This window comes from Lycium barbarum, chromosome 11, assembly GCF_019175385.1.
Source record: "Lycium barbarum isolate Lr01 chromosome 11, ASM1917538v2, whole genome shotgun sequence".
In the NCBI taxonomy this organism is placed as follows: Eukaryota; Viridiplantae; Streptophyta; class Magnoliopsida; order Solanales; family Solanaceae; genus Lycium; species Lycium barbarum.
The window spans coordinates 113,143,413-113,156,660 of NC_083347.1; the positions used below are offsets into that span (position 1 = coordinate 113,143,413).

The window sequence follows — 13,248 nt, forward strand, 5'->3', positions numbered from 1 at the left end:
CTGTGTAATAAAAAAGGGAAAATTTGACCCGGGAAATGTATCTTTTTTTGCATTTTAATGTATAATATTAATATATACTTTATTCATAATCAGTATATATATTTTGTATATTGACTAGCTGTATTAATTATTTTCGATCGAGCGGTCAAATATATTAAAAGCCCTCTGCATACAAAGTTACACAATTAAGGGTGTGTGAATGGAGGAAACTATTTTTCAATTTTCTCACGTTTGGTTGATCAAAAAATTTTAAAATCATTTTCTCTAGGAAAATAAGTTCCTTAAAAATGAGTAAAATGACTTCTCTAATGAAAGTAGGAAAAACAAGTTCCACAAGTAGCATTCCACATTATTGATTGTCTCCTCGCCACCCTCGAACGCACCGCATCTTTTCTTTTCAACATATGGAAGAACTCACCTTTTCTTTCTTTTTGCTCCGGGATCCAATATCGAGTCCTAGATATCTATAAACTAATAATAGGAGGCAGTCTTAAGAACGAAAGATAAAGTTTTTCTTTTTATATAACAGGTTGTTCCGTCTAACTAGCGTGCACCTCAACTATTCCATTCCCTACCCAAATAATGAGAGAAGAAAGACTATGAATCAAGAACAGCACATCTGACTAGACACTAAAAGTTGTATATTTCTATCAGTGTGGTGGTCTAGGCCACTACTGAACGACTTTAATCTTTTCAGAACCAATTTGGATGACATGACTAACTCAATATATATCTCATTAATCTGCAGCTGCTAATTACATTGTTATCTTTCGTTTGACTTAAACTACCAACTTATCGGTTGCAAGTCAAGTGTGCACAGTTGAGCAAACTTCTCTGATCTCCCATGTGAAGTTATCCCGATTTTAGGGAATTTATTTTCTCCGGGAAAATGTTTTCCTCAACTTTTTAGCCAACCAAAGATAGAAAAATTAGAAAGCATTCTTTGTACCAAACACATCCTTAGAGGAATGAGTGATGTGAAAGATCCTTTCACAGTTTGACTTCCTTTGCAACATTTTCCAGCAACAAACAGTTGATATACAAGCTAAGGACAGTAAAAGATAACAAGTGAGTTCAATTGTCTGCAATGTGTAAAATCAAAATGAAGTCTACACTTGAGTAAGAATACCAAGTTGTTTGCAGTTGAACTACTTCAGAACTCTAGAGGGGGCTAAGACAAATATGAAATCTTGATAACTCTGGTAGTAACTTGTCCATAGCGGAATCAGTTCATATTTCATAGTATTAAGATTGGAGCTAACTTTTTTATAGTTTTATATGTACAAAATAAGCATACTGAACACAGTAAATCTGCACTGTAAATCTTCACCGCGTAATTCTGACCAATAAAGGATAGCAATGATCCATCTCATAATTGGGCCAGGAATCATCACCCTCAACAAATCCCTGATGACGCCTCCAAACTTCTTCATCGTAGATTTCATCTGTCCTGAAACGCAACCCCCTATCTTTAACTTCTACGAGAAATTTGTCCAATGAGTTGCCTCTTCTGGGGCTTAAAAGTATGGCTTCAGACGGACCTTCCTCTTTTAGAAGTGATTTGATAGTTCGGACGAGTGCTCCGTGGAACTCTTTGAAGAAAGTGCTGCAAAATGACAAACGAAGTTGAAATGCAGGGCAACTTTGGCGTACAGAAAGGCAAAGATCTCTATTGAGTAGTTGCATGTGTACATGAAAGGCTTATTTTATAAGAGTGAATAGGTTAAAACCTTCCTAAACTATCACCATTTTGCGAGTTTCATACCTAACTATTGAGTGTTCACAGTACTTCTAAATTACCATGAACTCATATTAAAATACCCTTTGGAAGAATATGACATGCTACATGCACATCACGCTCCAAAAGCACCTCCAAAGAGCTCCAAGTGGCAGTACACGTGGAAAAAAATTGAGTGAATAATGTTAAAAAAAAAAACCTAAACTATTGGTGTCCACAACTTCCCCCCGGAACTACCATGAACTCATTGTGCCAAGTGAACACATTTTAAAGACTTTTTGCATCTCCCACGCGCCTCTCAACAAGTTATCCCAAACATTTTGCCACATATTCAACCAGGGGGTTTTTAATTTAAAGGAGGCTATTGGGGTTTGCTTGACCAAGTCCGGTTAGGTGCCCATCACAGTATTTGAAGTTTAGGAGGGGCTACACCATATTACACTACACAGTACCATGGAAAAGGTCAGGTGGCCAGCATGACCGTAATACAATATTTGTATAAATCATAAGGCTTTATGTTCTCCAGGTAAACGTTTATTAGCCATTGATGTGAAAACAATGAAACAGAGATATGATGCACTCAATTTACAACTCACAGCAGAATGCTCAATGAGGAAAAGAACAGTTTAGTAAGAGAAGCGACAATTACCAGTCACTTGCAATGATAACATCGAATGTGTTGGAGATATCAATGTCTTTTTCCTGACCCCAGTGTAACATCAATGACTTCACCTCTGTACCATCAAACGAACCAGAGTTGGCATATACATTACGCTGTATATCTGAATGTTAAGTACATCTAAAGATAAGAAGATATGTGAAGGAAACGAATTATTGAACCACTAATTAAGTTTGGACACCTTACGCAATGTTTGATAGGCACAAGTCATACTAAATTTGATTCAATGCATGTCCATCAATCTATATCTCAGGAAAGAGGAAAGTAAGCAATAGAAATTCAGGTTACTGCAGAATTAATGGATAGATGAAAACGACAAGGTCTTAGCAAATGCTGCATTCTTCAACGCACTACGGATGAATGACAAACCACTTAATTACTAGGGCGCCATTGAAGGTGACAAGTAAAAACAAGTGGCATGATCAATAAAGAGAAAAATGAATAAAATACACATTAATGTTAATAGTATTTTTGGTCCCTCAGTTATCGATAAATTCTAAGTTTAATCCTTGTGATATTTAATAAGCACGTTCAACCTTCAGTTACTTGAAATGTGCACTTTTAATCCCTTTGGTAGTGAATATTCACAAATTTCCATGATTATTTAACTGTTCCACCATTTAATTACACATGCGTTGTGTGAAGCTTTTACTATTACTCCATATTTGAGGGTATTATACTTCTAAAAATAGTCCAAATATAACATATTTCCACATAAAGGGACCAAAAGCACACATTTTAACTAATTGAAGGCTAAACGTGCCAAGTAATATATCAGAAAGACCAAAAGTAGGAATTTACCATTAACCGAGGGATCAAAAATGCTATTATCCTACACATTTTAGAGACAGATTGCATTTATCATTTTACCTATTTGTACCAGTAATTGGCCAAAACCAGTGCAACAAATTACAGTGCCCATCTCCCGACTAAATCAAAAGGATACAATCAACAACTTGGGGATTTCCATCAGATATGAAAACTTCTTGTGCTTCTGAGGTCATTGCAACGACCAATCCAGCTAAGCCATAGCCAGATCCAAGTTCAATGACTCTTTTTTGTCTGGAAGAGTCGAAAAAATGCACAACTGAAATCATCAGTTGAAGGTATGACCAAAAATATTTATAATACAATGTGAAATAAAACATTTGTTAACACCTGAAAATGCTTGCATGTAACAAGCAGTAGTGGGCAAGGACATCCTCTGACGGCCATTGACCTGCTCAACAAGAAAGTTATAAATTACCTAACTAGTAGTAATAAAGCAAACACGACATGGATCATTAAGGCTGACTAAAAGATATGCACATTCTACTCCCTCCGGATCAAAAAAAGTGTCCACTTAGCTTTTTTTTCTTGGGTCAAAAAAAGTGTCAACTTATCAAATCAAGAAAGAATTAACCTTGTTTTTCCAGATGTACCCCTATTAAGTGTTATATGATCAAATCCCAATGTCTATTTAATTATGGGTAGTTTAGTCAAATTACCTATTTTTGTCAAGGAGTTAGTATTTTAATAAGCGTTGCAAATGGCTAAGTGGACTCTTTTTTTGATCCGGAGGGAGTATTATATAAGTACTGTGAAGACCCAATAGTTTATGAACAAACTTTATTCCAGAATAGAAGAAATTAGTCTATTAGACAGGAGTTAAAGAAACTTAATCTATAAATGCCATTACCTAGAGGACAATTATTATAATCAAAAGGGACAATTAATAGCCATGGACTAGTTTTCAGAAATTCCATGCATGCAATACGTCCAGAAGATTTGCTTATTTTCATGATGTTTACTTTTGTCTTTTATCTTCTATAGTAGCAGACAACATCTATTGTTTGAGAGAATTGTATATTATTTTCACTTTTTTAGTCTCATCACATTTCAGAGTTCAGATAAAGCATTTTGAGAAAAGCATCTATTCAAAAACTAGTCAACTCTATTTCCTCTTCCCCAGTTCACTGGCAAAATAAGGAGATTCAAATGGATAAGCAATAGAAATAGAATGTCCTGCAATGCACGAGATCTTCTATCCAAACTTCTGGAATAAATGTTATGTTCAGAATAGCACCAAAAACAGCGGCCAAGAGTGTGGGTTATATTAGATAAGTTAACTCCTACACCTAGTGAACTCAAACAACAAATCACAAAACCAATTTTAGTCCTGTGTTATCAAAAGCGAAAAGTGCAAAAAAGCTCTAAGGTCCTTTGGGGCTTTAAGCACAAATGAAGCGTGGCTTTAATGAAAAAAGGTGCAATTGGAGAAAAACTACGACTATGTATGTGCAGTCCTAGATTAATAATCATAAGCATGAACAACAAATATATAGACAAAGAAACTGAAAAAGATTACAATAAAGTGAAATATCAATTGTCTAGTGTATCATCTTCAGGATTACGCTCACTGGCAAGGAAAAGTATGCCTTAGAGCCTCAATGAAGACACTGAAGTGCCCATAGAGCTAGGCGAAGCGCTCTACATGTTTTTAAGCGCGCCTTTGACAACACTGTTTTAGTCTATACTGTTTCTTCCTTTCATATTTACATTCAAACATCTTCTGTTTAAGGGAGAAAAAAGGTTTCTACATTGACACAAATGTTCTCCTACCGCTTTATCCCTCAATAAGTGCTTTTTTGATCTAAGATACCAGTCTGCATTTGGGCTATGGTTTACTTTACCTAAGCAGTGAAATTTTTTGTTTATTTTTTATCAGTAAACCAAGTAGTGGGTTGACAAGGCTATGATTTCCAATAAATACCCATCAAACAGCGACTACAAGGATGTTCATGCAACTATCTAAGAAAATAAGACGCAGCAATTTCCATATTCAACTTAGAAATTCTTTTTCTGTTAATGGTGATGTGCAAGGCAGCACGCGCGCACCTCGACTAATTTACGAGGTACCTACTAGCTCTCACCAGCACAAGTACGGGGTAACTTTGCCCATGAAGGCTTAGGCAGATGGAAGAAATCACCCACCGTTTTTTCCCCTCTTTGGGATTTCTATCTCCAAAGTTTGCACCTACTTCATTAACCACTAGTTCACACCCTTGGATGCAACTCAGAAATTAACCACATTAAACTCAACCAGTCTGTGTTTAGACTTTAGACAGACTTAACGGTTACTTTGGTGGTTAATGGAGAGGAATCAAGAAATAAACAGGTGAAGGGGGGATAAGGATAAAGCAGCTTATTTTACAGCAGAACCAGGACAATTTTACATACTTTTCCAGGAAAGAGAAAACTAAAAGAAGATTTGAAAAATACTTACAAACAAGTCCAGTGTTGTCAATATCATATCTATTGCAGACCTCAAAGTCATTAAGATGTGCCATATCGTCCACTCTCTGACTGCATTAAAGTCTAACCATTAGATAACATCAGGGAACACCATCAACCAGTTGGTTCTCATGAAAGAATTATTCCCCATATTCTATTTTTACTATTCAGGGTCAAAAGAATGATAAAAAACTAAGCAATGAAGACAGGAATTAACAACAAAAAAAACATAATATTTTTCACCACGAAATGAAAAAAAACTGAGCACATCCATCAATCAAAATAGAGATGCCAATGTCAAGGATAAGTGAAGTGGATCACTGCTGCACAAACTTCTATATTGTTACAGCTTGTTTGGATGGTTCTTATACATCATTTCATGATGTAGCGTATTGTACTGTACTGTTTTGACGAATATAACGTTTGGATAGATTGTATTGCTTTCCATCATTCCATAATGCCACGCATTGACAGTTTGAAAAATAAACATACAATATTACAAAGAAAAAAATAGGGTATGGGGTAGAGTTATGTACTATCAAAACAGTAGGGCGAAGCTAAAGTAGAATTATTAAATAAAAAAGTAAGGCAAGACGAGAAAAGAAAATAAGGAAACGACGCGATCACACCAACTCGGTCGTCCCACAAAATGACACTTTTCATGGCTACCTAACAACTGATTTAACAATACAATACAATAAAATTTAAGTAACAATCAAAACAACTATTTTATTTAAAGTAACAATACAATACAATAGGTAACAACCATCCAGATGTTGTATTTATCAAAACAATACAATACAATATACTAATACGATACATTATGAAACGGTATGTAACAACCATCCAAACAAAGCTGTAAGTAAAGAAAATGAACTTAGGAATGGAAAACTCACTGTAGAATAAGTTGGGGAGCATTAAGAATTGGCAATGTATAACATAAGGTAGCATCCCTTGAGCTATCCATTGAATTTTCCTTTGAGGAATTCACATTTTCTTCAATACTGTCTTTCATCAGATGATATGGTATCAAATTAAACCCATGGGTTGCCTTCCTAGAAATTCTCTGAATACCAATTTCAGATTTATCTTCTGAGAGAAAACAAGTCAATACAAATTATCAAAAAAAAATCAAAACTTTAATGATATGGGTATGTGTATGTGTATGTACACATATATGTTTGAAGTGTAGGTGGAAAAAAAAAGAGATTTTTTAGACCTGAATTGAAAATTCATTTCAGATTTATCTTGTGAGACACAACAATTCAGTATAAATGATAAAAAATCAAGAACTTGATGACGTGTGTATGTGAATGTATACATATTGTTTGAAAAAAAAAATCTGTAGCAGTTTCAAAAAAAAAAAAACTCCCATTTCAGATTTATCTTGTGAGACACAAAAAATCAATACAAGTGATCAAAAAAATCGAATCTTTGATTATGTACCCTTATGTGTTTGAAATGTAGTTAATAAAAGATTATATTTAGACCTGAATTGGAAGAAGGGCGACGAATAAGAGAACGACGAAGGATTTTCCATCGAAGAGATGATGCACTTGTGTTTGATTTTGAGTTATTTGCCTCCATTTTTGCACTTCTTGAAATGCTGATTTTGCTCCTAGTTTTCACTTCTTGGGTTTGTGTTAACAGTGGGACTACTGTCTGACAATAATGAACTATACCATTTGAATCTACTACTCCATTAGAAAAGGTTTGTCATCAAACTTGTCTTAAAAGTGAGATTAAATTAAATGGGATTTGAATTATAATTTTTAAAATTTATTAAACTTTTATAAAATACAAAACAACTCCCCTTTTAATTCTATTCCCTATTAACCCCAACCCTCCCCCCCCCCCCCCCCCCCCTCCCTTCTCACAACATGATCTTTCCCCATTTATTTCAAAAAAAGAAATCACTCTCCTTTAAATTTCTCTCTAAAATCGGTCTCTCTTTTCCCTTCCTCTCTTCTCTTTAAACCACCCACGAAGATCTTAATTGTTGTTGCCACTCCTCAAGTCGTCACTACTATTTTCTCATATAACAATTTTCTCCTTTTTCTTTCACTACTATTTGTCCATTAGTGGCTCAAGGGAAGAAATTGTGATTTTGAAATCAATAGCTGCAAATGATGATTTTGGTGAGAGAAGAAGAAGAAGATGAAGAACATTGGTTTGCCTTCAATGTTGTTTATTTTGTTGTTCCATGCTTCAGAAACCCTTATTTGGGGTATTTGCTGCACTTGTTGGGTTTGTGCGTTTGTAACTAGTGTATGTGATTGTGAAATTATGGTTTTTAGTGTTGCTTTTGTTCTTGTTCTCCTTAGGGTGTTTCGAAAAAAGGATTTGCAATTTTGTTGATTTTTTTCAACAGATGAGTAATCTGTTGCAGCAACTTCAACAATTGTTTGACAGTTGCAAACATTTGCTGAGGTTGCATGCTTAAAAAATCCCTATTTGGTGTATTTTGTTTAACTTGTGATAGTTGTGTGTTTGTAGTGAAATAGACGTTTTTGTTGTTTCAAAAGTTAGGGTTTTGAAATTAAAGAATGAAAATGATGATTTTGGTTAAAGAAAAAGAGGAAGAACATGGGTTTCTCTTCAATGTTGTGTATTTTGTTCAATTTTTTATAGTTGTGTGTTTGTAAATGTACACTGATAATGATGATAGTGAAATAAATGTTTTTGATGTTGTTGTAATCCTTGTAAGGTTTAGGAAAAAGGGTCTTGCCTTTGTTTTGTTTTTATCCAACAGCTGAGTAATCTGTTGCAACAACTCCCTAAGATGTTGGAACAACGTACTCAATTGTTGCAACAGATTAACAATCTGTTGGAAAAAATCAATACAGTTGCTAAGGAAGCTGCAGCCACTATTCTTGTATTTCCCAACAGATTGTTAATATGTTACAACAACTCCCTAAGATGTTGGAACATTTTATTCAGTTGTCGCAACATATTAACAATCTGCTGGGAAATATCAATACAGTTGATGAGGAAGGTCCAACAACTGTTTTGATTTTTTCCAACAGCTGAAGAATATGTTGCAACAACTAAGTAAGATGTTGTAACATATGAGGAAGTTGTTGCAACAGATTACACACTTGTTGCAACATATGCTTCAGCTGTTATAAAAATTCATTACTTGTTTACTTTGAATGATGCACAAATCAATCAAAATTGTTTTGTGTTTATCTCCTGTGTGCAGATAAAATGTCTCCACGAAAAAGAAAAGGAGAGAAATCATCTGATGAGGCATCTACAGTTAGTAAAAGACCCAGGGGGTAAACATCATTAGAAGATCTCGCTGAACAGGTAAATATTATTTCTAAAGAACTTGCTTGAACAGGAAACCTCTCAAGCAGAAGTTTCTGGCCATGAACAAATACAACAAAGTGAAGAAGAAGAAGAAGAAAAGATGATGATGATGAAAATAAAAATGACAATGAAGAAGATGAAGAATCTGAAGAAGAAAATGAAGAGGATAAAACTATTTCTTTTGAAAGGTCTACGACTGGGGCTGAAATTACAACAAAAACTTTACATGATAAGAATTCCAAGTCCTGTACTGTTGAGTCTTTTATTGGGACTGATATGAAGTCGTCAAAAGTTTCAATATTGAGAAGTTCCTGATGCGAATGTCGTTGGATGAACACAGTGATTTGAATGGTGATATTGTTGTAAAATCAATGATGGGCAAGCCCTTTGATAACTTTAGGAAGACACTTCAAGAGGAGGACTTGGAGACTTTCTGTAGGGCCAAATATTTTGGGATGTATCTAGATTTGCCTGAGGACAACAATGTACGGTTTTAAATGACCATTGTGTATTGTCTTCTCAAACACAGGATTATTTATAGCAAAAAAGATGAGCTATGGATAAACTTCTGTGGCATGCTAATTTGTTTTGCCATAAAGGAGTTTTTTCCTATAGTGACCGAACTGAGATGTCATGCTCCTTCTCAGCCTCTTCCTATAGTTACATTAAAGAAGAGAGCCAAGCCATCTAAGACAGCCAAGAAAGGCAAAGCTAAGGTTGATGATGATTTGGATTTAGGAAGTACTACAAGGTAGAGAACTTGTTGGAGGACATGAAGTCAAAAACTATGTCAAGAAAGCACAAGGAGTCACTATGCTTAGTTTGGTTTGTGCATTCTATTCTTTGGGAAAAAGATGTAAAGAATAGTATATCACTTGGTTTGATTAAACTCTCGGAGGATCATAAGGCATTCAATAACTATCCCTGGGTTATCAAAGTTTTCAGTTGACTGTTGAATATTTGTTGTGAGATTTCAACCCAAATGTAAAGACGATCAACCTATATGGCTTTCCTTGGACTTTCATGGTAAACTTTCTTTCTTCAATGTTTTATCTTTTTAATTCTTTTACTTCATTGATTATTTTGATTTTGGTGGCATCTTTTTTTCTTGGCTTGGGCATTTGAATCTATTCCTCACCTCCATAATCAAGTCATTGACTACTTAGAAAAAGTTTCTTTTCCAAGGATCCTCATATGGTTGACTGCCAGAAACAATAACAAAAAAATAAATCTTCATCCTTTTAACCGCCCCTCCCCCTAAGGAAGCAGTAAGTCAGAATCTGTTGGAAAATATCCCAGAATAGTTTTATAACAAGTAACTACTTGTTGCAACAGATACATTTATCTGTTGCTACAACCTTAGAATCTGTTGGAAAATATTGAACATGTCTGACACCTGCTGCAATAGATCAAGTTATTTGTCAAATTGTTAACTTGTGAATCTATTACAACAACTTGTAAATTGTTATCACCATTTGAATATATCTGTGATGAGTTATGATACCTTATGTTTTGAAGATTTGACAAACCCTAAGGAACCCTAAGGAACCAGATATCTCATGTGCGGCTATGTTGACATGCTCCTTGAAGAAACAGATGCAATCAGTCTCACTACACAAACTGCAGGATATGTTCATATATAAAGGACCAGATATGTTTTCAGAGGGACCAGATGAGATCAGGTTCCCAGCAGGATATGTCCATATATGAAGGACCAGATACAGATTCAGAGGGACCAGATAAGATCAGGTCCCCAGCTATTGCTTAACTGTATAATTGTAAAGAGACTGACATTGCAGCAGTGTAGCAGCAGAGTTGTTGCAGCTTGTTCAAGAATAAATGAGGGACCAGGTTCCTCCAGATGAGAGACTAGGTCCCTGGACCGTTGAAAAGTCAACTCTACAGCTGTAAAGCTGTCGACACTGTAGCAGTACAGCAGTGCACTAGCAATACAACAATAGAGGACCAGTATGGGCCGTCACCTTCTCACCCCCGTCCCTCTACATATACAACACCATGCTCAAATAAAGAAGTATTCTTGCACAAATCAAATTGCTCCATCCTAAGTGAAAGTCTCCACCTCTCAAGGTGTTCCCCAAGAACAAAGCCTTAACAAGACGAAGGACCAGATCCAAAACTGAAGATGCTTTAGGTCCTGAGGTTGTTGAGTCTTTATTCTTTTGTGTTAAACTGTAAGCCTACTCTTCTCTAAACGGAAGGTAGTTGTAGGTGTTCTAAATTCTCAAGATTGCTTCCACAAGCTCTTGAGTGGTACACTAGGTTAGAGTTCGTCTAGGTGTATTAGTATGTGGGTGGCTAGAGTTAGTCTAGGTGTATTAGTTTGCTTGGCTAGGGGTAGTCAAGTGTAAAGGTTAAGATTGGGCTATTGTAAGGGTGAGGGGTTATGGGAGTTAATTCCTAGCTTACAATCGATTGTAATCTGAAGTTACTTGGTTAGTGGAGTTAAAATCCTACCGAGGTAGGTCGTGATTTTTAATCCCTTGAGCAAGGAGTTTTTCACGTAAAAATCTTGTGTTATTCTCTTACTGCATTGTCTGAGAGAGCTAGCAGCAACCAGGTCTCTCTATATACTTTGTTTGGTGGACGTGTAACCTCTAACCATCTGTTTGTTTGTTGTAGGTTGTGCACCCATGGTTTGTCCTGACAAAATGAGAGTCGAACATGCCATGTCTTGTTACTTTAGGGCCCGTGGAATATGTGCTGGACAAATTGATTGATTAGATAAAAAAAAAAAATTGGCTAGAGCCGCAGCCATCATAAGGGAATCAAGGGCTGGTATTGTTGATGGTGGTGATGTTGGTGTTGGTGATGGTGATGGTGATGGTGCAGGTGATGGTGTTGATCTTGATATTGTTGTTGATGTTGCAAAACAAGTTGTGGCAGATCTTGTTGCTAAAAGAAGAGATGATGATGGTGATGGAGTTGGTGGTAAAGCTGGTGGATATACTCCCCTTGGTGGTGGTGGACAGACTGCAGATATCCCATATAGGTTGGGTAGATATTCTTCAGTTGCTTCCGGTATCTCCAAGGTGCCTTCTTGTGCTTGTAAATGCAAACTTGCAAGCAGAAAATGAATGATTTGATAAACAAGGTTGAAGAGTTAGTGCAGGCACAAAAGGACACAAATTCTGCTATACAGATATTGTTATCCAAGAGGGGTGTCAATCCATCCAAAAAGCTTACCTCATCCTATAATCCAATTGGGATTCGCAAGAGGGCCAAAACAATTTCCAAGGTGCTTGCTGATTGGAGCCCAAAATGGCCTGTTGAAGAATTTCTTTTAACTTACTACTTTATGTTGGTGAATTATGGTGATGAAATTATGTAATTTACTTATTATATATATGTTAGGTATTCAATACCTTTCTCATGTATGTTCAGTAAGTATTTAAGTTGTTTATGTAGTTTCAAACAACTCACAATTCTGTTGCAACAAATACATAATTTGTTGGTAAAAAAACAATCAGTTGCTTCAGAAGTTGCAACAAATGTGTAAAGTTGTTGCAACAGATAATGAATATGTTGCAATAGCTTCTCATATGTTGGATAAAAATAAAATTAAAAAATCAGTATGTTGTTAGATTTTCACATTATGTTCAGTAGTTTCAAACAAGTCACAAATATGTTGGTAAAACTCAAACAGCTACTGCAAATGTTGCAACATATGTGAAAATGTTATTGCACCAGACTCAGGACCTTGTTGGTAAAAATCAAACAACTGCGTAAATTATTGCAACAGATGCGTAATATGTTGCAACAAATGGGTCATATGTTGGAACAGATAACTCATCTGTTGCAAAAAATCAAACAGCTGCTGAAGATGTTGCAACATGTTACAAATTTGTTGCAATAGATAGAGCAGCTGTTGCAACAATATACTTAGTTATTGCAACAATGTACTTGCATTGTGACTTACTTGATCACTAAATATCATTGGTTTCCTTTGTTTATCACTAAATATGGGTGAATCAAGTAGTTCACATCAATTCACTCTAATGATCTCTCGATTTAGTGCATAGTGACTTAGTTGATCATCTTTTCTGACTCAAAATATCATCAAATTGATTAAGTATATATATTGATCATTAAATATCGTTGATTTCCTTTGTTTATTACTAAATATGGGTGAATCAAGTACTTCACATCAATTCACTCTAATGATCACTCGATTTAGTGCATAGTGACTTAGTTGATCATTTATCCTGAGTCAAAATACCATCAAATT

At 35.5% G+C, this 13,248-nt stretch overlaps 1 protein-coding gene across 3 annotated transcripts; it reads right to left on the reverse strand.

Annotated features, from left to right (window-relative positions):
* Window positions 1-960: 960 nt before the first annotated feature.
* Window positions 961-7,489, reverse strand: LOC132618362 (calmodulin-lysine N-methyltransferase). Of its 3 annotated transcripts, none has more exons than XM_060333420.1 (7): window positions 7,181-7,489; window positions 6,587-6,779; window positions 5,683-5,762; window positions 3,576-3,636; window positions 3,364-3,479; window positions 2,388-2,520; window positions 961-1,606 (listed from the first exon to the last, which is right to left on the reverse strand). In XM_060333420.1, exons 1-7 carry the CDS (start codon window positions 7,275-7,277, stop codon window positions 1,327-1,329), a joined length of 960 nt encoding a protein of 319 aa, XP_060189403.1. In that variant the 5' UTR covers window positions 7,278-7,489; the 3' UTR covers window positions 961-1,326. The 3 variants fall into 3 exon arrangements, with proteins under 3 accessions (XP_060189403.1, XP_060189404.1, XP_060189402.1); XM_060333421.1 differs by having other exon boundaries at window positions 6,587-6,694; window positions 7,181-7,488; XM_060333419.1 differs by having other exon boundaries at window positions 6,587-6,782; window positions 7,181-7,483.
* Window positions 7,490-13,248: the final 5,759 nt, after the last annotated feature.